At 41.7% G+C, this 18923-nt stretch overlaps 1 protein-coding gene across 6 annotated transcripts in view; it reads left to right on the top strand.

Moving 5' to 3' along the window:
* Window positions 1–18923, top strand: part of rapgef6 (Rap guanine nucleotide exchange factor (GEF) 6) — a 101963-nt gene that overhangs the window by 64981 nt on the left and 18059 nt on the right. For all 6 annotated transcript variants that reach the window (XM_028421126.1, XM_028421128.1, XM_028421123.1 and 3 more), the window contains 11 exons: window positions 1740–1871; window positions 5075–5255; window positions 6308–6444; window positions 8185–8343; window positions 9240–9392; window positions 10325–10489; window positions 11458–11565; window positions 11699–11902; window positions 12528–12636; window positions 12730–12973; window positions 16749–16906. In XM_028421126.1, the coding sequence (XP_028276927.1) occupies window positions 1740–1871; window positions 5075–5255; window positions 6308–6444; window positions 8185–8343; window positions 9240–9392; window positions 10325–10489; window positions 11458–11565; window positions 11699–11902; window positions 12528–12636; window positions 12730–12973; window positions 16749–16906 (1750 nt within the window). The remainder of the gene's footprint in view (window positions 1–1739; window positions 1872–5074; window positions 5256–6307; window positions 6445–8184; window positions 8344–9239; window positions 9393–10324; window positions 10490–11457; window positions 11566–11698; window positions 11903–12527; window positions 12637–12729; window positions 12974–16748; window positions 16907–18923) is intronic.

Below are 18923 nucleotides of genomic sequence, written 5' to 3'. Positions count from 1 at the left end.
TTGTCCCATTGTGTTTAAATCTAAATTGAATGTGCCACACATTAAGAACAAGTCATTGAACTTCTTGTACTCCACCCCCCAACACTGCGTTTCCCTGTGGGTTTGGGGATCAGGGGAGTTAAGTGCTGATGAGGTTGTACAGTACAACAGGCCTATTAGACGAGAGTGCAGAGGGGGCAGTGCCCCCCAGACTCAGCGTCTTTAATATTGCATGTTGGCACCGAGGTTCCTTCCTCGCAGCCTCAGCCGTAGCCTCCCAAGCTTCCAGTTTGGCTTGGTGTGTCTTCAGCATGTTGGTGTGAGACTTTAAGCAAGTGTTTTAGGTGTGTGTGTTTGTGTGGACGGTCTGATGTGGCGATGGAGGATGTATGCTGTCGGTTTGCTCGGTGTCGTAGGATGACATCGTCCCTCACACTGACACTGCCCCCATCCAAACTGGTAAGACTTAAGATTTAAAGGTCAGCTGGCTTTTTCTAAAGAAGAGGCGGCGCTGAGTGCAAAGGTCTGTCCGCACAGTAATGGAGGCAATAGCTAGCTACCATGCTTTGTAGTAATTCCCATATTTATGTTGCTGAAATGCCTTCTGGTTTTCCTTCTGATTTGTGGTAGGGGTCTCATGGGTAAACACTTGATGAAACTAAAATAGGTAGATTTGGTCTGGATATGTCCTTTTCATTGAGCTGTTTGTAAACACTGTGTGTCCAGTTTTGCATAATTTCCGGATTTTTCAGTGTTGCATCAGTCAGAGTTTCACTATTCTCTTAGAAAAACCTTGCCAGGCTTACACTACTTGTCGGGTAGATCTCTTTCTGGTGGGGGAAAAAAAGGAATGTTTTGTTATTTGTGTAGAAATATTCCTAATAATGTGACCTAGTATGGTTTACTAATTTTCTAAATCTGAAATACACATAGTATCTCTCTCTCTCTCTCTCTCTCTCTCTCTCTATGGTGCTTAAGCTTAAGCATCATGTAAATAAATATATAAGCCGCCCTTCTTATTAGCTTTTTTAAACTAGCTTTATTGTTTAAATATGACTTTTAAATTAAATAATATATGGCATAAGTTGTATATAGTTATGTAGATTTATTAAGTAAAGTAGTGCCTAGATTTAGATTTCACTGCACACTTGCTAGTTGAACATCATAAACAAGTGCTCCAAACAGCTACAAATGTTTTTGGAAGGAACTTGACTGATGTCACATTCTCTGCCTGCTTTGCAAATACGCTCTTTGCTTTGGATTTTGAAGTTTGTTCAATCCTTTCAAAAAGTGATTGCTAAAAACAAAGGGATTTTATGTATAAACTATGCTTTGTTCACATTAGCTTATGTTAAGCAGACTGGCCTCAGTGCAAATTTAGAAGGAGATTGATTTTGTTTGCGTAATGTGTTTCATTGTATAAATGGTAATAATATATTAGCATGTGTGTCTGTGTCTTTTTGGTTGTTTTTGGTACGGTAGTTTGAGCCGGCCCTAAGATATTTTTGCCTGTAGTCTCCATCCTTACACCATAATTTACTGCCATCTGAAGCATCTTCATCCTCTTCTATGTTCTTGTGGATTAATATGTATATATAATGTCAAACACTGCCAAACCAGCTCTGGCTTTAAGGGTGATGAAACAGCAGTGTGAGTGTGTTTGCTTCTGCCGAACTGTGTGTGTTTGTGAACTCATATCCTGTTTATCTTCTGTGTTTCTCTTCTTCTGTCTCTCTGTCACTTCCTGTCTGTCTGCACAGCTTCCCGCAGACCTCAATAAGATGCACCTAACAGACCACACCCACCAGCAGGTGATGCATATGCCTCCTAGCCAGTCAGGATGCAGCATCGCCAGTGATTCGGGGAGCAGCAGCCTATCAGATATTTACCAGGTGGGTGCCTCATTACGTTCTTTAAAAGAAATCACTTTACCTTTAGCTTTCTGATAAATGTGAACTAAACTTTTCTGTATAAAGTATATTTTATACCACAAAACAGCAAAGCTTCTCCTGCTGACTACTACATCACAACCACATCTGGTGGACTCTTCTCAGCTTAATGTGTTTCTGCCTACCTGTAGCATATCTATGAACCCTCTCCACCCTCCCTCTCTCATAATCTCCATATCACTCATCCCACTAATTGTTGTGCGTCAGTGGTGATCCTGGTGGCTCATCTCCCTCTGAACTTCCTGCTGTGCATTAAAGGTCACATGTAGGAAATGAACCTAACCTTTCCTGCTCCATCTATATACCTATGCTATATATATATATGTGTGGTAGCCTATAGAGGCAATCAATTTGCAGCTAAGACCTTAGGGGGCTTCTGTGTGCACTTTATAGTTGCAAGAAGGACATCTAGACTGGGAATTAAACATATTAGCAAAAACCACCTGTGCACTACCACATGCTGAGGTCTTTTCATCGTTGAGCTTGGGAGATGAGGAACCTAATATTAACCTTGCTGCCACTTCGGCTGCACGGGATGGGGCAGAGCAACTTGCAGATATTTCAGTAGAACAGTGATTTCGCCGAAAACAAGGGAGCAATAAAAGCGCACAGGAGCTCTTCACATTGTATTCTTGCTTGATGACATGCTTTTGTATCACCTTCACCTTTATATGACATTTTTAAGCATTCGGCAGCTCAGCGTGCTTTGGCATGAAATCTCTCTCTTGAGTGTCTAAATGGCTGCCGATCAATAACCCATAAAAGAATACATGATAAGCCTGTCATGTAATCATTCTAATCCCCTAGCTCTCCTAATCCCCCCAGAAAGTTGTAATAACTCCAACATGATCTTTCAGCCTTCATTTTTTTTTTCTGGCACAGCGCTGCTGTGTTTATTTTATCATTCCTCTCCACACCCTACACGACATTTTCTGCGCACGGTGGTTAGCATCGTTAGCTTTCATCATGGTCTTCATCACTAGTGAGGTCTGTTTGCTCCACACTAATGAACCAGTTGATGAGTTGCTATGATATATGGCATTGCTGGCCACTTAACTAATGAGGATTGTTTCAGAGCAGTGAAGCTATGCTGATTTTTCTTTCAACAAAAAGATGAGAAAGTGTCATGGTACAGCAAACTAAGTGGAGGAAAAATACCTAGCTATAAATCTGACATAGTTCAGATATTCTTACACTTTTATCTGCTTTCATCGCAGTATATGTTCTGACCCCCCCCCCACTTCCTCCGCCTGCCTGTTAGCAGATTGATGTAAGTCAGGTAAACCCGGGTCAGACGTTTAACACAGAGACTCGATATTTATTACACGGATCTGCTCCCATCAGCTTGTCGCTGACCCGGCTCTGTGTTTGTTTACAGCTGTCTTAAAGCGCTGGCCTTCCATTCAGTTGTGAGCTTCAGCTGTCAATGCAACAGACTCCCACTCTTTCTTTATGCCACACTCGTTCTCCTACCTCGACTTTTCCACCACCTTCCACATTCATTCTTTTCTTCCCTTGGCTACACTATACCGCCCCGTCTTTTTTTTTTTTTTTTTTTGCTTTATACCTGTTCATCTCTACACTGTAAAATCTGATGTCCCTCGTCAGTAGGAAATGTCCTCCTCGCTCAAACTTGTTCTGAGACCAGGAGTATTGGACTGAAAGGCCACATCCTGCATTCTAAATGAATTCAGCTCCCAGAAGCACTGAAAGATATGTCAGCAGCAGTGTGGCCGAAGAGTGAGAATATAGCAAGGTGTTGTTATATCTTTTCAGATGGCACCACTTTAATGCCTCTGTTTTTTCAGAAGCATTAAAGTGCAACCTATAAATAATCTGCAGAAACGGAGAACTACATATTAATATGCAGAATCTGCAGACAAGGGTCAAGCTGTCTGTATTGTTGTTGCAGTTGTATTGACCAAACACAATTTGGCATGCAGGTACATGGTCTGTGTAGAGAACACACACACACAGCAGGAGAATGTGAGTCTATGCTATTTTGAGTGGAGGAAATTAGAATATTACTGAGTATAACCATCTGTCTCTGCAATGGGCTTTGAAAAGAAACTCCACAGCAAGTCATATTCATTAAATCATTTACAGTTATTTATGTTAATTATGAATAAATAATACATATTTGTAGTTACATTATGGACAGCATTTGTGTCTGTGCTTGTCTTCATTCATTTAGGCAAATTAAATGGTCCAGAAAAGGAAAAGGCTGCGCAGCTGGCACATTTTTAAAAGTCCTCTAAATAGCTTGCCCAGCCTAATTATAAAAACAAGAGTGGACCCATGCCTAAACTTGGGATGGACTGTTTAATCCCTTTACCTCAGAGGGGGGGAGAAAAAAAAGCCTTTGGGCAAGTCCCCAATCTTTGCTGCTCCCGATAACTTGATTGCATTGCTGGTTGGAGAGTCCACCTTGTAGCGTGTAGGCCAGGAAATTAACTTGTTCCCACCAGCCGTTATATCCCAGTCAAACCTTCTCCAGACAGATTAATCGCTGCTACCAGAACATTGGAACATTTGGATCTACATGATAATATCCCTGTGTAAACAAAAAACAGAACAGACAAAGGTGAAATCAGGCTTACCTGCAAAAGCCAACAGATGGCCTGCAATGCTGGCACTACCACCAGAGAGCTCCTCTTTTCACCTCCAGGTTGATGGTTCAATTCCCATCTGACCTGAAAACCCCTCTCTCCCTTCAGGATCCATCTGTCTGCCCCGCACAGGGTGGAAATATGGGATATGAGTGGGATGTGAATTACTAGTGTTGGATTTAAATATTTGGCCTCTGCTTTTTAGTCTGTGGCTCAGGTACAGCTGCTCATCCCAAGGTTGTTCTCCATGTTTAATGTGGATGATGCAAACTTAAAATCCTCATGAAATGAAGAAATGAAGAAATTTAAATGAATTAAAGTCATTGTGAAATATTTGATCACCCTTACTCAAATTTACTTTTATGTCTCTGTCATTTTGTTTTGTGAACAAGAGCCTGATTCTACAGCAGTTTCTACTTAAACAAATGAATTCAATTCGAATAAAATAATGATTTAGTTTGCCATTTAAATAAATCAATGAATTCTCCACTAACATATTCTTGCACACCAACAAACCACTTTGCTGTTTTCCACCAGGCTACAGAGAGCGAGCTGGGTGATGTGGACCTGTCTGGACTTCCAGAGGCTGCAGTGGACAGCGAGGAAGAAGAAGAGGAAGATGAGGACTTGGAGAGAGCTTCAGACACTCTCCTGGGTAGAGACCTGGTGCGAGAGTGTCTGGAGAAAGACCCTGCTGACCGCAATGACGACGACATCGGTCAGTGTTTGCGTCAATTTACTTACATGGCTATGAATGAATAGCACACTTGACTTTTTCTATGTTCCAATCAGCCACTCTGATCTTTCTATTTTTGGACCATCTGTCACTCAGTAAACACACACACTAGGGAGACCTGTCTCATAAAGACCCCTTGCGGTGGTCTCTAAACACCGGTGCCCTTCAAGTGTGTATTATGTATGAACAGGCAATCAGAAGAGACGACCTCATTAGCAGGGTCTAGTGGAGTCCTGGAGGAGTAGGTGACCACATCAGAGAGCTGAGCTGAGTTGTAAATGCCTGGGCTGCTGCGTCCCTGCGGGGAGACCCGGCTTCACATGGCCTTCAGTGTTGTGGACGGAGCTCATTCATATGAATTTTGTTGAGCTCATCTCTGGAGTCAGTTTAAACAGTATCATGTAACCAAATAGTCTGTTTGCTGGCTATGTTGTTTACAAAATCTGTCACATCATTGTAAACCTTCAACTTTTTTTTCCTCATTTGGTATATTCAACATTTTTAAAGACTTACAGGCAAAAAAGTAAAGCGTCAGGGAGGAAGAGAGGGAGGCGATAACAGTAGGGAGCGGCTGAGCCATTCAGGCAGCGTAGTGTGCATGATGGAGCTGGGTCACTGCGTTCTCAGCTGCAGTACAGAGGAGAGAGGATCAGTAGGGAGGGAACAGGGTGTAAAAGTTTCTCAGCCATCATAAAAGTCTGACACACAGATAGTGTGCACTGACCCACTGATGAAGGTCACTAGATTAATATAGTTTTGCTTTTTAGTATCTTGTAATGTGTTTTTGTATTTCAGCTGACAGTTTCCCCAGTGAATGTGTGTGAATGTGTGTGAGCACCATCTGCTTGCAAACAGGTTTTAAGTCCATAGATTCTTAGAAAACTGCTGCTGTATGTTTGCAGAAAAATCGATGAGTTTCTCCCTGCACACCTGAGACACGTTGCTCTGGACACACGGGCATTATCAATACTCTTTTAATGCTTCCCGACAAAACCTCATGCTTTTTGTTTCTCCTTTCTTTCCATTCCAAACAGAGCAATTGCTGGAGTTCATGCACCAGCTGCCTGCCTTTGCCAACATGACCATGTCTGTGCGGAGGGACCTGTGTAGCGTCATGGTGTTTGAGGTGGTGGAACAGGCTGGCACAGTCATACTGCATGACAAACAAGAGGTAGGAACGGACTAATAACTGCACACCTGTTATAATGAAATGCACGCCTGTTAAAAACTGCTTGTGCTGAGATCTTTTGTTCAATACCTCACTTAGATTGATTACTTGCAAAATACATGTATAGTATCTGCTTCATTATCACGATTAAATTAGTTGAGTTAATATAATTACAGCTGAAAAAATCTTTAATCCGCCCTTGGATCACTTTTAAGCGTGGATACAACCATTCAGGAAAAACACGCAGCCATCCTCCCAACCTAATTCACACACAGAGAAACTGGTATGTGCGGAGTCTCTGCAGTGTAGAAGCCCCGTCAATCACTTGAGCTGCTACACAGCTAATTAATTAAGTTACATGCCTGAGAAACTGGAGCTCTGTCATGGCTGTTTGGTTACACACAGAAGTAGCATTGGAACCGACAGGGCGATAAATGGCAACGAACTGCCAGCCGCTGTGTTTCAGGAGGACAGGAATACACAACAGCAGGACAATACCATAAACACAAAGTGAAGGTATACACTGACGGTGTGTGCGTGTGTGTGTGTGTACGTGCCTCCATACTGTCTGTGTCGAGTCGGCTGATGAGCAGCTTCTGTTCAGCTGTCTCTCTGTGGACTCATGTTGAAGGTCAAAGAGAAACACTTGGCTCCTCTCAGAAGTGAACACGACTTGGCTAAGTGACTGTGAGAGGAAAAGGAAAATAAAGAGCCTAAAGTGATCTAACAGAAGTATTAAAAAAAGAGATAAGTGCTTTAGGAGACTGAAGTGACTGCAAAATAGAGGGTGAAGGAGCCAAATAGGGACAGTCACAGGGGTGATTGGTGAGATTGGAGAATCAGCTCTCACTATATTCATGTGCATTTGAACTATTTGGCTGTGCTGAATGCTTGAAGTCAAAAGGACATGGTGGCAAACTTCTGGGTCCATCTGGACAACACTACAGCCTATAAACCCAGTGGAGTTGGGTGAAATTGTCCGACACCAGCTCTGTTAGATTTGGCACCATCTACCTCTTTCCCCTACCGATGATGGTCATTTCCACTTTCTGAAAGATCTGAAGATATCTCTGTGCTTCTTCACTTCTGGTCTCATGGTGGCTTGTATAGAGAGTTAAGAGAGATTACTTGTCCTTTTAATGTAATTGGAGCTATTTTTAGTTGCCATAAGACATGTTATATTTATGTGTGCTGCATACAAATTCCCTCCCAGAAACTTGATTATTTTATCTCACCTTACTTCATCATCGCTAAGGAATAGGCAGAGTGACAGACTGAACTGGACAGAAAAAAAAATAAAAAAAAATAAAACCTGATGGGGAGAGAATTGGAGATTTGCAAGGTGAGAAATAGTGAGCGAATAAAAAGGCAATGAGGAGGAAATACCAGTTATCGCTGCGGAGGGAGCCCGGGGCTCATTTTCACCCGCCCTCCATCCACTCACACTCGGGATGAATAGCTTGTTATATTATGCCTGCCAGCAATTTCCTTTTTTTTTCAAACGCCACCACTAGAGACACAATACCTCTTTTGCACCATACCTCATACCTCATACCTCGCACATTGTGCTCACACTATACCACATGTCACTTAGTAATATATTGCCATTCTTGCACAGCAGTACAGTATAAAAAGGTGTCAAATGTGAATTTATAAAGACGTTTGTTTAGTTTGAACACATACCACATATGAATCACTCAATACTATAAGCATTAGAATTCACATCTCTGCATCTGTTTGCAGCTGGACCTCTGGTATGTGATCCTAAATGGAGCAGTTGAGATCAGCCACCCAGAGGGCAGAGTGGAGACTCTCTGTATGGGCAACAGCTTCGGCATCTCACCCTCCCTGGACAAACAGTACATGAATGGAGAAGTTCGCACCAAAGGAGATGACTGCCAGGTAAAGACAAGAAGCAGCGTGATGGTTAACAAAGTCATGACTGGACAATCTGGATTTGATCACTTGACATATTTCTCTTATAGAAGAACATCAAGCAGTGGTTTAACAGTCTTATAAGATTGTGTGTGTTTTTTCTTCCTGTTTAACCCTATCATGGAACATTTGTGTCAAAGTGCAGGAATCACAGTGTGCAGTTTTTCAATTTCTTCTTTTGACGTTAGAATAGTGGTGTGCAAGGATTGCCAAATGGTTACACATTCTTTTTTATTTTTCCTGTGAAACAGCTGTAACTGAGTCACAATCTTATTGTGTATTATCAACGAGCAGTGTGTCTCTTTGAGGTCACTTTATGGGTTTCTCTAAGAGCAGTCACAGGCGTGAAATGGTAAAAGTAGTGAAGCGAGTGCTGACACTTTCATAGCCCCCTCTGTCCACACTGCCCTGTTCCTCTACTCGCACTCATCATTTCCTGTCTTCAGACATACAGGAAGTTGCAGAGGTAGGGCTTTGTGAGACAAATGCAGAAATTGATGATTTAGATAAGGGAAATGCAGCAAGCAACAATGCTTTAGGGTAGCGGTAGGATTTAGTTCTTAGCTCCTTCTGTTCAGTGTAATGCAATGGGAGGCTAGTTTAGTTCTAAGGATTCATCAGTGAAATGGCTATTGAGAGGATTTTAGACTATTGTAGGTACTTAAATTAAACATTCTTTATTCAGGGTTCTTTTAGTGAGAGAATAGTGTTGTTGGACATAACTTTTCTCCATCCCGCCCATGCCTCTACCTGCCTTTCATCATGCTTCATCTGTGCTGTTGTTTGAGTACCCATCTGTGGTGCCGAGCAATATTTTGCTGTACTACAAGTTCACCCGTTGTCCCCATGTCATCCTCGACCAGTTCGTCTGCATCGCCCAAGAGGACTACTGGCGCATCCTCAACCATGTGGAGAAAAACACACACAAGGTGGAGGAGGAGGGGGAGATAGTGATGGTGAAGGAGCACCGAGAGCTGGACCGCAGCGGAACCAGAAAGGGACACATTGTTATTAAGGTGAGAAGAGGTCACAGTAATTTATATATATACCCAAAAGTTTGTCCTTCGCATGACAATATTGAGGACGATACAGTGTGAAATCTTTCGCAAGTGCTGCATCATTATGAATTGACCGTTTCCTCACCTACAGTACAGTATCTTGCAAACACATCAGTGCACAGTGCAGTTGCTCTATGTTCTCTGTTGATCGTTAAGAGACACCGCTGGCACTATTAGTGTTTGCCGGAGCATTTTCTTGTACGCTACATCCGTGTGCGTTCCAAAGCCTTTTGATCTTTTTCCACCCCGAACCTCCAGAGGCAGCCAGGTATTGATCGGGTAATGGGTCTGAATGATTCTCTTGGCTGCCGCTCTGAAGAAGGCTGCTGGCTCTAAAACACATCCAGCAGAGACGAGTCAATTCACAAGTGTTAGCATTTCCGCTTCTGTTTTTGGCTTTGTTCTTTTTGTGTGTCTGACAAAAAGTGGATGCCTTTCTACTTTCTGTTCCCTGTCAAATGAAACATTTCCCCTAAAAACCTCCACTGCGGTGACATTAACAAACTCACTGAAACCAGAAGAATTAATGTGTGTTGGACATTTAATGTCTGCTACTTGTAAACAAAAATCTGTGCAGATGTAGAAGAATTTATCCCAAATGTTTCAGGTATTTTATTCTTATTCTTCTGATGGCTATACAATGAAAGTGAAAACTGAGTGGCTGCTGATGGTGTGTGTGTTTTATTAATGACTGACTGACAGTCCAGCTCAATAGCTGCATCTTTATAGTTTATGTCCTTGTCACTTTTATGATGAATGGTCGCATAATGTATTCAAATTGCTGTGTGTTGGTGTTTATGTGTATAGATTATGTATGATTCGGCTGTCACACGTGTGTGTATGAGTCTGTAAGTTGTTTTTGAAAGTCTATTCTAATTTGTTAACCTTAGGGAACTCCAGAGCGTCTGATCATGCATCTGGTGGAGGAACCATCGGTGGTGGACCCCACCTACATTGAAGACTTTCTGCTGACCTACAGGACCTTTCTGTCGAGCCCCATGGAGGTGGGCAAGAAACTGTTGGAGTGGTTCCAGGTGGACAACCTTCGAGACACGGTATGGAGGTCCATTTTAAGTTTAAGTCTCTGCTTTAGATACAGGTTGCACTGTACTGTGGACAGGTATTTGGTTTACCAAAAGTTAGTTACTCTGTGGTGTGTGGTGTGTGTGGACCGATCTGTGGGAAATGTGTTGAAATAGAGAAGTTTGGAAAGTTTGTGTGTGAGCTGACATGAGAGTGTAGTGTGTAAGCGTAGAAAGGACCATTCATAGCATTGTATAGTGTGTGTTTTATGCATGGTCTTTATGCTCCTCTCAGCACTCCTGGTATTTGGTATTCATGTGCGATGGAAATTCATGTGTTATGCTGCTTACATGGCGATCAATACAAGTTCAGCAAGCTCAGCTGTCCTTGAGCACCAGTAGCGATTTGTTCAAGCCTGACGTTCTCATTGTCCATAACTGCTTTAACCTGAGATGAGCCCTGTACTGTCAATAGTCTTTATTTGGTTGTCAGTCAGGCTTATAATCTTCAGCCCCATTAAACAGCATCTTATCCTGTACAGAACCAACAAGGAGAGGTTAACTGAATGTGAAAAGTGATGGTGTGAGAGAGTGGAGTGTGTGTACATTGATTGATGAATTGGTTGTTGCTCTGACCTTTTGCAAAGGTTACAACAATGTACCCTCCAGTGTAAACTTGTAGAAAGTATTTGTTTTTCTTCTAATTATTGCAGCACCAAATTAAGCAGTCAACCAGTAGCTTGGGCTGCATATTCCTCTGGCAAAGTTATCTTTAACAACTATATATAGATAAGGAATATGTATTGACAGGGGTACTCTACTTGCCATACATTGACACTGCTAACGTTTTCTTCAGCAACTGTCAGCTCAGCATGCACTGCTGTTAACTTCTGACCTGCTACTAGCAGTTCTCATACCAAACTTAATGTCAAAGCAGCTCTTTAAATAGTATGATATCTAACAGAAACTCTGTCTGATGAGACTGCCTCTGCATTTCACAGGTAACGAGGATAGTGCTGCTGTGGGTCAACAACCACTTCAATGATTTTGAGGGTGACCCAGCTATGACACGCTTCCTGGAAGAGTTTGAGAAACATCTAGAAACCACAGTAAGATCGCATATCAGTCAACTTTTAATGTTCAACTCTAAAACACTACAGTACTTTAACTACTTCTTTTTAACCTCGATCTATATTTCAGAAGTCTCCTCCAGTTAATCATTTTTTCATCTTTCTTTGTCAGAAAATGAAGGGCCACTTGAGGTTGCTGAACATAGCATGTGCGGCCAAGGCAAAATGGAGACAGATCACTCTGCAGAAGGCATCCAGGGAGTCACCGCTCTACTTCAGCGTGCAGGGCGGCAGCGAGAGAGGATTTGGCATCTTTGTGGAGTCGGTGGAAGAAGGAAGCAAGGCTGCAGAGGCTGGACTCAAACGGGGGGATCAGGTAAAAAAACAAGTTTTTTTCCATTCTTTGTATGGTAGTTTGAATTACCCTAATTGAATAGTGTTTAAATTGTGAATTACCCTAATAATAATGGTAGTTGTGAGGACCATCAGGGCTTAGTGCTTGCAAGATGAATGCTGAATGTGTTGCGTAAACAATATACTATATGTGATGAGATGAAATATGGTACAGACAGGTTTGGCATCATGTCAAAACATCACGGAAGAGAAAGATGTATATTTTTGTGTCTGGAGATGAGTCATCTCTCCGAGAAGGTTTTCAGTTTTAGAGCCTATAATCAAATCAGTCCTGTGGTTGCAAAGTCTGCAGCCTTATATGACCCCCATGTGCTTGTTTAACTACTCTAAACCAGAACAAAAACTCTTCTTGTAGATCGACACTGGGTTTTTACTTTTGAATAAATGAATATTTTAACTGCTGAGAACAGATATCCTCCTTGAATCCTCCTTACCTTTCTGGTTCACTCAGATACGACAAGAGTGTTGTTTTTTATCTTGATTAACGCCATGCTTAATCAAGATTAAAAGGCACACTTAAGGCAAAACTGCTGTCAGTTTTGAGACCAGTCTACTCGAATGTTGACATTTCACCTGTCTCATTTCAGATCATGGAGATCAATGGTCAGAACTTTGAGAACATTTCCCTCTCCAAAGCCCTTGACATCCTGAGAACTAACACACACCTCTCCCTCACCGTCAAAACCAACATATTTGGTAAGTCTAGTTCTAGGAAGTTACAAATGACACTTACATCCTAAAAATCATCATCATCATCATCTTTCTCTCTATGTGCCTCCCACGATCTAGTCTTCAAAGAGCTCCTCAGCAGGATTGTGCACGAGAAGAAGAACGGCGGCCCTCACATTCCCAAGATCCAGGAGAAAAAGGGCAATCGTTTCTCCATCCCTGACCTTCCTGGAGACATGGAGTTTCCCACGGACCACAAGAGCACCCGGAAAATGAAGGCGAACACTGTGTCTGGAGGACGAAACAAGATCAGAAAGATGCTGGAGAAGACACGCTTCAGCATACTGCCGCCAAAACCATTCAGGTAGTGTGACATGTTGCTGGTGTTAAACATAAATTATGGTAATTAAACACAGCTCAATGTCATAAAGATTTACAGGAAAGTTCTATTCTCTCTGATTAGATCAGTCTCGCCATCAACTGTTTTTGTTGTTGTGGTACTATTCTGTTGGTTATGAATAAACCATCAAGCTATCAACGGTTATTCTGAAAAAACGCATTTTGCCTTCCTCTTTCAGCTGGTATGAAAAGGAAGTGAAGCTATTTCACCGTAAACCTTACCTTACATTTATTAGAAAATGATAGTTCCCTGGGCCATTTCAAGCACTAGATACAGTGACCGTAGTTCATCGAATTCACTGTTAATTTGCCCCTTTTTCCTCAGGAGTTCAGTAGCCTTTCACTTATCCTTTGCTGCTGTCATGTAGACAGGCTCCAAAGGAAAGCACCAAATGTGAAAAGACATCATCATCATATAGTCGGTAGTGTCATCCATATCAAGCCACTAAAACTGGCAGCATCTAGAGCAATTGTGCAGAAGAGGCTCACATTCAATATTCCTCCCATAACGTGCTGATACAGACTTGATTTCATTTCATGCCTTTCCAGGCCTCATTTAACTCCACACTGTGTCAGTGCAGCACACAGAGAGAGAGAGAGAGAGAGAGAAGACACTGTTCTCGTCCTGTTAATTAGAGAGCCACCTCATTCAATGTAAATTCGCACACTTTTGCAACAGATCATCATGTGTATCCACAGCCTCTCCGCTGCTGTGTCTGTCTATCACACAACTATTAATCGTGCCCGGTGCTGCACAGCATCCAAAGGGTTATCCACTGTGCTTTTCGCTAGTTAGCACCATTCAAACGAACCTTTGATTCAAAGGAATCGACGACTGATTAAAGTGAAAGGAGATGGGTGATTCTGGTCAATTAGGATTCATCAGCGTGTGTTGTGGGCTGAAATATGAGGGGAGGCAACATCGTTAAAAGTTGTGTACAGTGTCTTTGTGTGACCGCTTGCATGTATCCTAAGGGTACCAGCTGTGAATTTAAACTACTGTTCACATGCAAGCGCACACACTGAATTGGCATTTTAAGGACACATTGGATTCACACATGGATTCAACATGCGACTGTTGTTTGTTCTCTCTCTCACTTCCTCACACACGCACAGGCTACATTTTAATGCCTTTTCTCTGTTCTATTCTGAGACAGTTAACCTTGTTTTAACCGATTCAGTCGCTATTGCCGTAGCAAGTGTCCTCCCAAAACCACCTTCACTGTTGCCTCTTTCTGTTCTTGGCTGACATTGTGTTCTACTAAGACTTTATATGACAAGGGGATACTAGCAATAAACACGTTGTTTTTCTGCCATATTAATGTGTCCAGCCACCCTGTGCATTTACATCTCCCAGTTGATTTACATTCCACAGATGGGGAAGCAATAGACAGAGGTTTTAGCCTCTAGTCTGTGTATCTCTCTTCTCATGATTTAATGAGACGATAATAAACCTTATACAGTAATTCTCTATGTCCCATGATGCAATTCATTCATTCTTCCTACTTCTCTGGCCACATGTTAATTTACAAATTGCATCAGACTAATTATTGTTCGGAGTGTTTCAGCATTCACTCTACATGACATCCACATTTTTACTGCATGCATGCCAGACTACTGATTTCAGTTATTGACCTGCCTGGACAGCAGGTAGAATATTTGGAAGAAAGTTATAAGTTTGGCTGCTCTGTTATATAATCAGGGTGCAAATGGAGACAACACACTAGCTCCGTTTTGCAGTTCTGGATCTTAAAGATCAGTAATTGTTGAAACTGTTTCAGAGGGGACTATCCTCATTCTAGCAGAGGAGGATAGATGAGTATAGTTCTTAGCAGCTGAAGTCTCATCTTGAATTATTCCACTGTATGCTGGTATTATGAAATTGCTTTACACATTTTTAGCTTGTGTTTTGCAGCGTCTTAACGATGGCTGCTGTATCTTGTGTCTGCTTACATGTTCGTGTTTGTTGGTTTCAGTGTGTGTGAGGATGAACACTGTTGCACTGGTATTGCTGAATCACATCAGCAGAGCTCTGCTTCAGTTTTTTTTTTTCTTTTGTTTTTTTTTATTTTTCACGCTTTTCAATGTTGTCTCTCTCCCTGTTTGTCTCCGCTGCTTCAGGGGCCTGTTTGGGTAAGACCTCTTGTGTAACTCCCCATCTTTCAGCCATTTGATTTAGTATCCATCTGCAGACCTACACACAGCAGGCTGACCTTCAGTAACAGTAAACTAGAGGTTCTTCTTTTGTAGGTTTCATGCTAATTCCTTTCTGCAAAGCCAAGGTGTTCCGTCTCATTTTCACATTCACATTCTTTTCAATGTATTTTCCTAGCTTCTCTCTGGGCTAGAACCTATCTGCAGGGATATTGCAGAAACAGGAGCAAATTAGAGATGGTTTTGGGTTCTTTAACAATAACACCTGGCATCCAGGTTGTGTCTGTAATACCTTTTTCCAACCCATATTATATGGCTTATTGGATATTGATAATATTGGGTCTCTGCCCTCTCTTTCATTGTTCAAAGTGTGAATATTACTAGCCTCACGAGCCTCCTGTAAACCTTGCGACGTCTTAGTGTAGTCTTTTGAACCCCATCTTATCCTTATCTGTTTCAATTTCACCATTATCTGCTTTCCAAATCTCCCTTGCTGTTCTCTCCTGCTCAAAAATATTTGATCAACCTATTTTCTTACCTGTTCTCTATCTGCTTTTGCCCAGTTTTATCTCCCTTCCCCTTTTTTCTCTTCTAGCTTTGGTGATACAAAGATTACAGAGGCTTTGCTAGACCTGTGATAGTGGGAGCTCTGCATTACTGCACCGTGTTCATGCTACAATTAGTATGCAGGCATGAACTCTACATCTGACACATCAGCTACAGACTCACCACCATTGAAATGCACATATTTAAATGTTTATATTACAAATTACAAGTGCTAATTGCCAGTATTTCTTAACTTAAACTAGGTGAATTCTCCTGCTTTTAATTTGTTAAGTTAATTCTGAGAGCATCTAGAAGCCCCCACAGCTTTGTAAGAAGGTGCCAAACCTCTAGATACACATATTTAGCATCTGCGACTGGACTATTGAAAACCCCACCTGTCCGTCGCCAAAGGGTTGCCATTTCCATCACATTTATGCAGATCCATTCAGTCTAATGAGACCATTAATGTAAAGGTTGATGTTTGCATATCCCCGAGCAGAGCGTAGCTGAGGAGCCAGATAGAAAGGCCTCCGTCTCTGAGTTTAGCCTCATGATGTGTCCAACAGTTGGACACACACAGACGAGAACAAGAGGGCTAAATGCTAATGCACAGGTGCAAATAAAAGACCTTCAAAGTGATCTAAAACGCGTTCATATGTGCTCCTCTGTCTGTGCTAGCTTTGTCTCATTGTCTTGTGTGTGTGTGTGTGTGAATATGTGTGTTTTTCTATCCATAAATGCTCCTTATGGATTCCTGCCATTAATGAAACTTCCTTATGGATGACTTTCAGCAGTGTCACTGAGTAGACATTTTGATTAAATCTCAGATTTTGATTTGTTATGAGTTCTCAGGTGAAGAGTCATGCACTCATTCATAGACCTGTGCTTAAAACTCATAACACAGAAAAAACATTTTTTTAAATGTCTACTGCTGCCAAAAAAAAGCCTAAAACTTCATTTTAGAACATTTAATTCATCAAAAAAGTGATTTTCTGTTTCTCTCTTATCCCACTGCACCTCCCCCCATATTCGACCTCTAGCGATGGTGGCATGGGTCAGTCTCAGGATGACAGCATTGTGGGTACCAAGCAGTGTCGTCACAGCGTGGCCATCATGCCCATTCCTGGCAACCTCTCGTCCAGCAGCCCCGACCTGCTGCAGCCAGCGACCAGCGTCCTTGACTTCTCCAACCCGGCAGGTAAGAAACAGAATGTTGACACAGGCTTTCCTATGTGCGAACACAAACCTGAAATATCCTTCCATTGTTAGTGTTTTTGTGTGCTTGAAGAGGTTTCTAAGATGATCCCAACAACTTAAATTGCTTACAATTGCTCTATTTCCATGTACCTAGATTTTTCTACTTTAGTTTCCCTGGGGGTGTTCACGAAGCTTTTCCCCCACTATTCACTAATTTGTTTCAATAGTCTCCAGCTGTGACTCCAGCACTGTGACTCAAAAATAGTGGAGACACCACATATTCAATGACGGATTATTGCTGACAACTTGGTTGCGCTCTGTTTTGGTTTTGGTTTGTTTGCAACATGTCTGATGCGATGTCAAAGTGCCACTGTGTTGTGAACGTTTTGCTGGGTTTTTAGATCTCAAAAAACATACAGAAATGTTCCCAGAATGAGATCCTTGCTGGGCTCCATGAAGAGGTCAGGATTATACTCTTTGAAATCCGGATGTAGGCCACTGCTTCCACATACAAACAAACATGTTCTTTACAGACATAAAACTTCTTAATTTTTCTGTGTCCCAGCACATTTGGTTGTGCAAATGCAGGTAGAGACAAATGTCTTCACACAGATTTATCTATATTTTGTCTACTTTGGCTTTGTAGTGCATGCACAATTGATAACAAATTGGTGGGTGCATAGATGTCCACATAGAGTCTTGCATACACCCTCTGATGACAACATTTACAAAGTAAAATTTTTTACTTTATACAATTTGGTAAATAAGTTGTTTTATTTTCATTAATTAATAATTGAGTCTCACATATTGAGACTTATGGTTGGAAAGATTTCTATTCATGTGAATTAGTAAAGGCATCCAATAGAGCCAATTTTCAGACAGACTGTGACATAAAGCACTTCAGGTGTCGGGAAGGCAAAGCATCCAACACCTTAGTGTGCAGGTATTATTGACCCCCGTGGCCTCAGTTATCACTGAGCCTTTCAGCTGTCACGGTCACAGCTCAGAGTTTCTCTTCTGAGGCTTTTCGTCACACTTGACTAGAGACCTCGGCCTCATTTGAACAGCGAAAGCCACTTGTGGAGTGAAGAACTCCGGTGCTCAGTGAGCACTGAGAGATGCTGTGCAAACAACCTGTCACCCTTGAACACAATCACATATAGCAGTTGTGACTGTGTGGGTAAGATGGTGGGTTTCAGCGCAAACTCTTCGTCTCTCTTCTTTAAGACTGACTTTCTAAAACAGTCACTTGTGCTGATGTTTTGGTCTGCCCCGGAGCACAATGGTGTCCTCCTGACAAACGTTAACCTTCTCATCAATCACTTTTTTAAAAATCCTTTCCTTCCCAGCGAGGTTTCGCGAGGCCATAATTATTTAAGCTAACACGGGCCACTCCCTATGGTTTTGTGTGTGTTATTTATGTGTATTTAGACAGAAAGATTGAGAGAAGGGAGAAGAAGAAAAAGAAAAAGTAGGAAGGTGAAAGTGCACGAGAGGGAGAATGTGGTCCTGATTTATTCCACCTGCCATTTGTCAATGAGCTACACACACTAGCATGTAGATGGTCTAGTTCATAGACCTATACATCACCTGTGGTTAAACTAAAGCTAAAAGAGACAGAACTGTGCCACATTACTCCATACAAATTTAGATCAAGTTTCCTTTAGTCCTCCTCCTGTTAGGGTTAATAATGGAGGAGAGAACAGCTTAAATGTACCCCGTCTATAACACACCCTAAAGAACTCAAACAAAGTTCTCTACATTATTATACAGACGTAGCACAGATGTACGAATATCTGTATGTTTTGTAATACTTCAGATTGTTTTAAAGTGCTCAATATTAGGTTATTGTTTTGTATTGGTCTTGGTTAACGTTATAGTTTTAGGCTGCTCTTTGTTTAAGGATGCCATTGAGGTCGTTCTTTATTTGTTCCTATGCTTCATTCCATTATAAATTTTATATTCACACCTGATTTTATTTTGCTGTTTGTCTGATGTGTTTTGGCTTCTGTAAGTCA

The sequence above is a fragment of the Parambassis ranga genome, chromosome 14 (assembly GCF_900634625.1).
Source record: "Parambassis ranga chromosome 14, fParRan2.1, whole genome shotgun sequence".
NCBI classification, from domain to species: Eukaryota; Metazoa; Chordata; class Actinopteri; family Ambassidae; genus Parambassis; species Parambassis ranga.
This window is presented reverse-complemented; position numbering and strand designations above follow the sequence as displayed.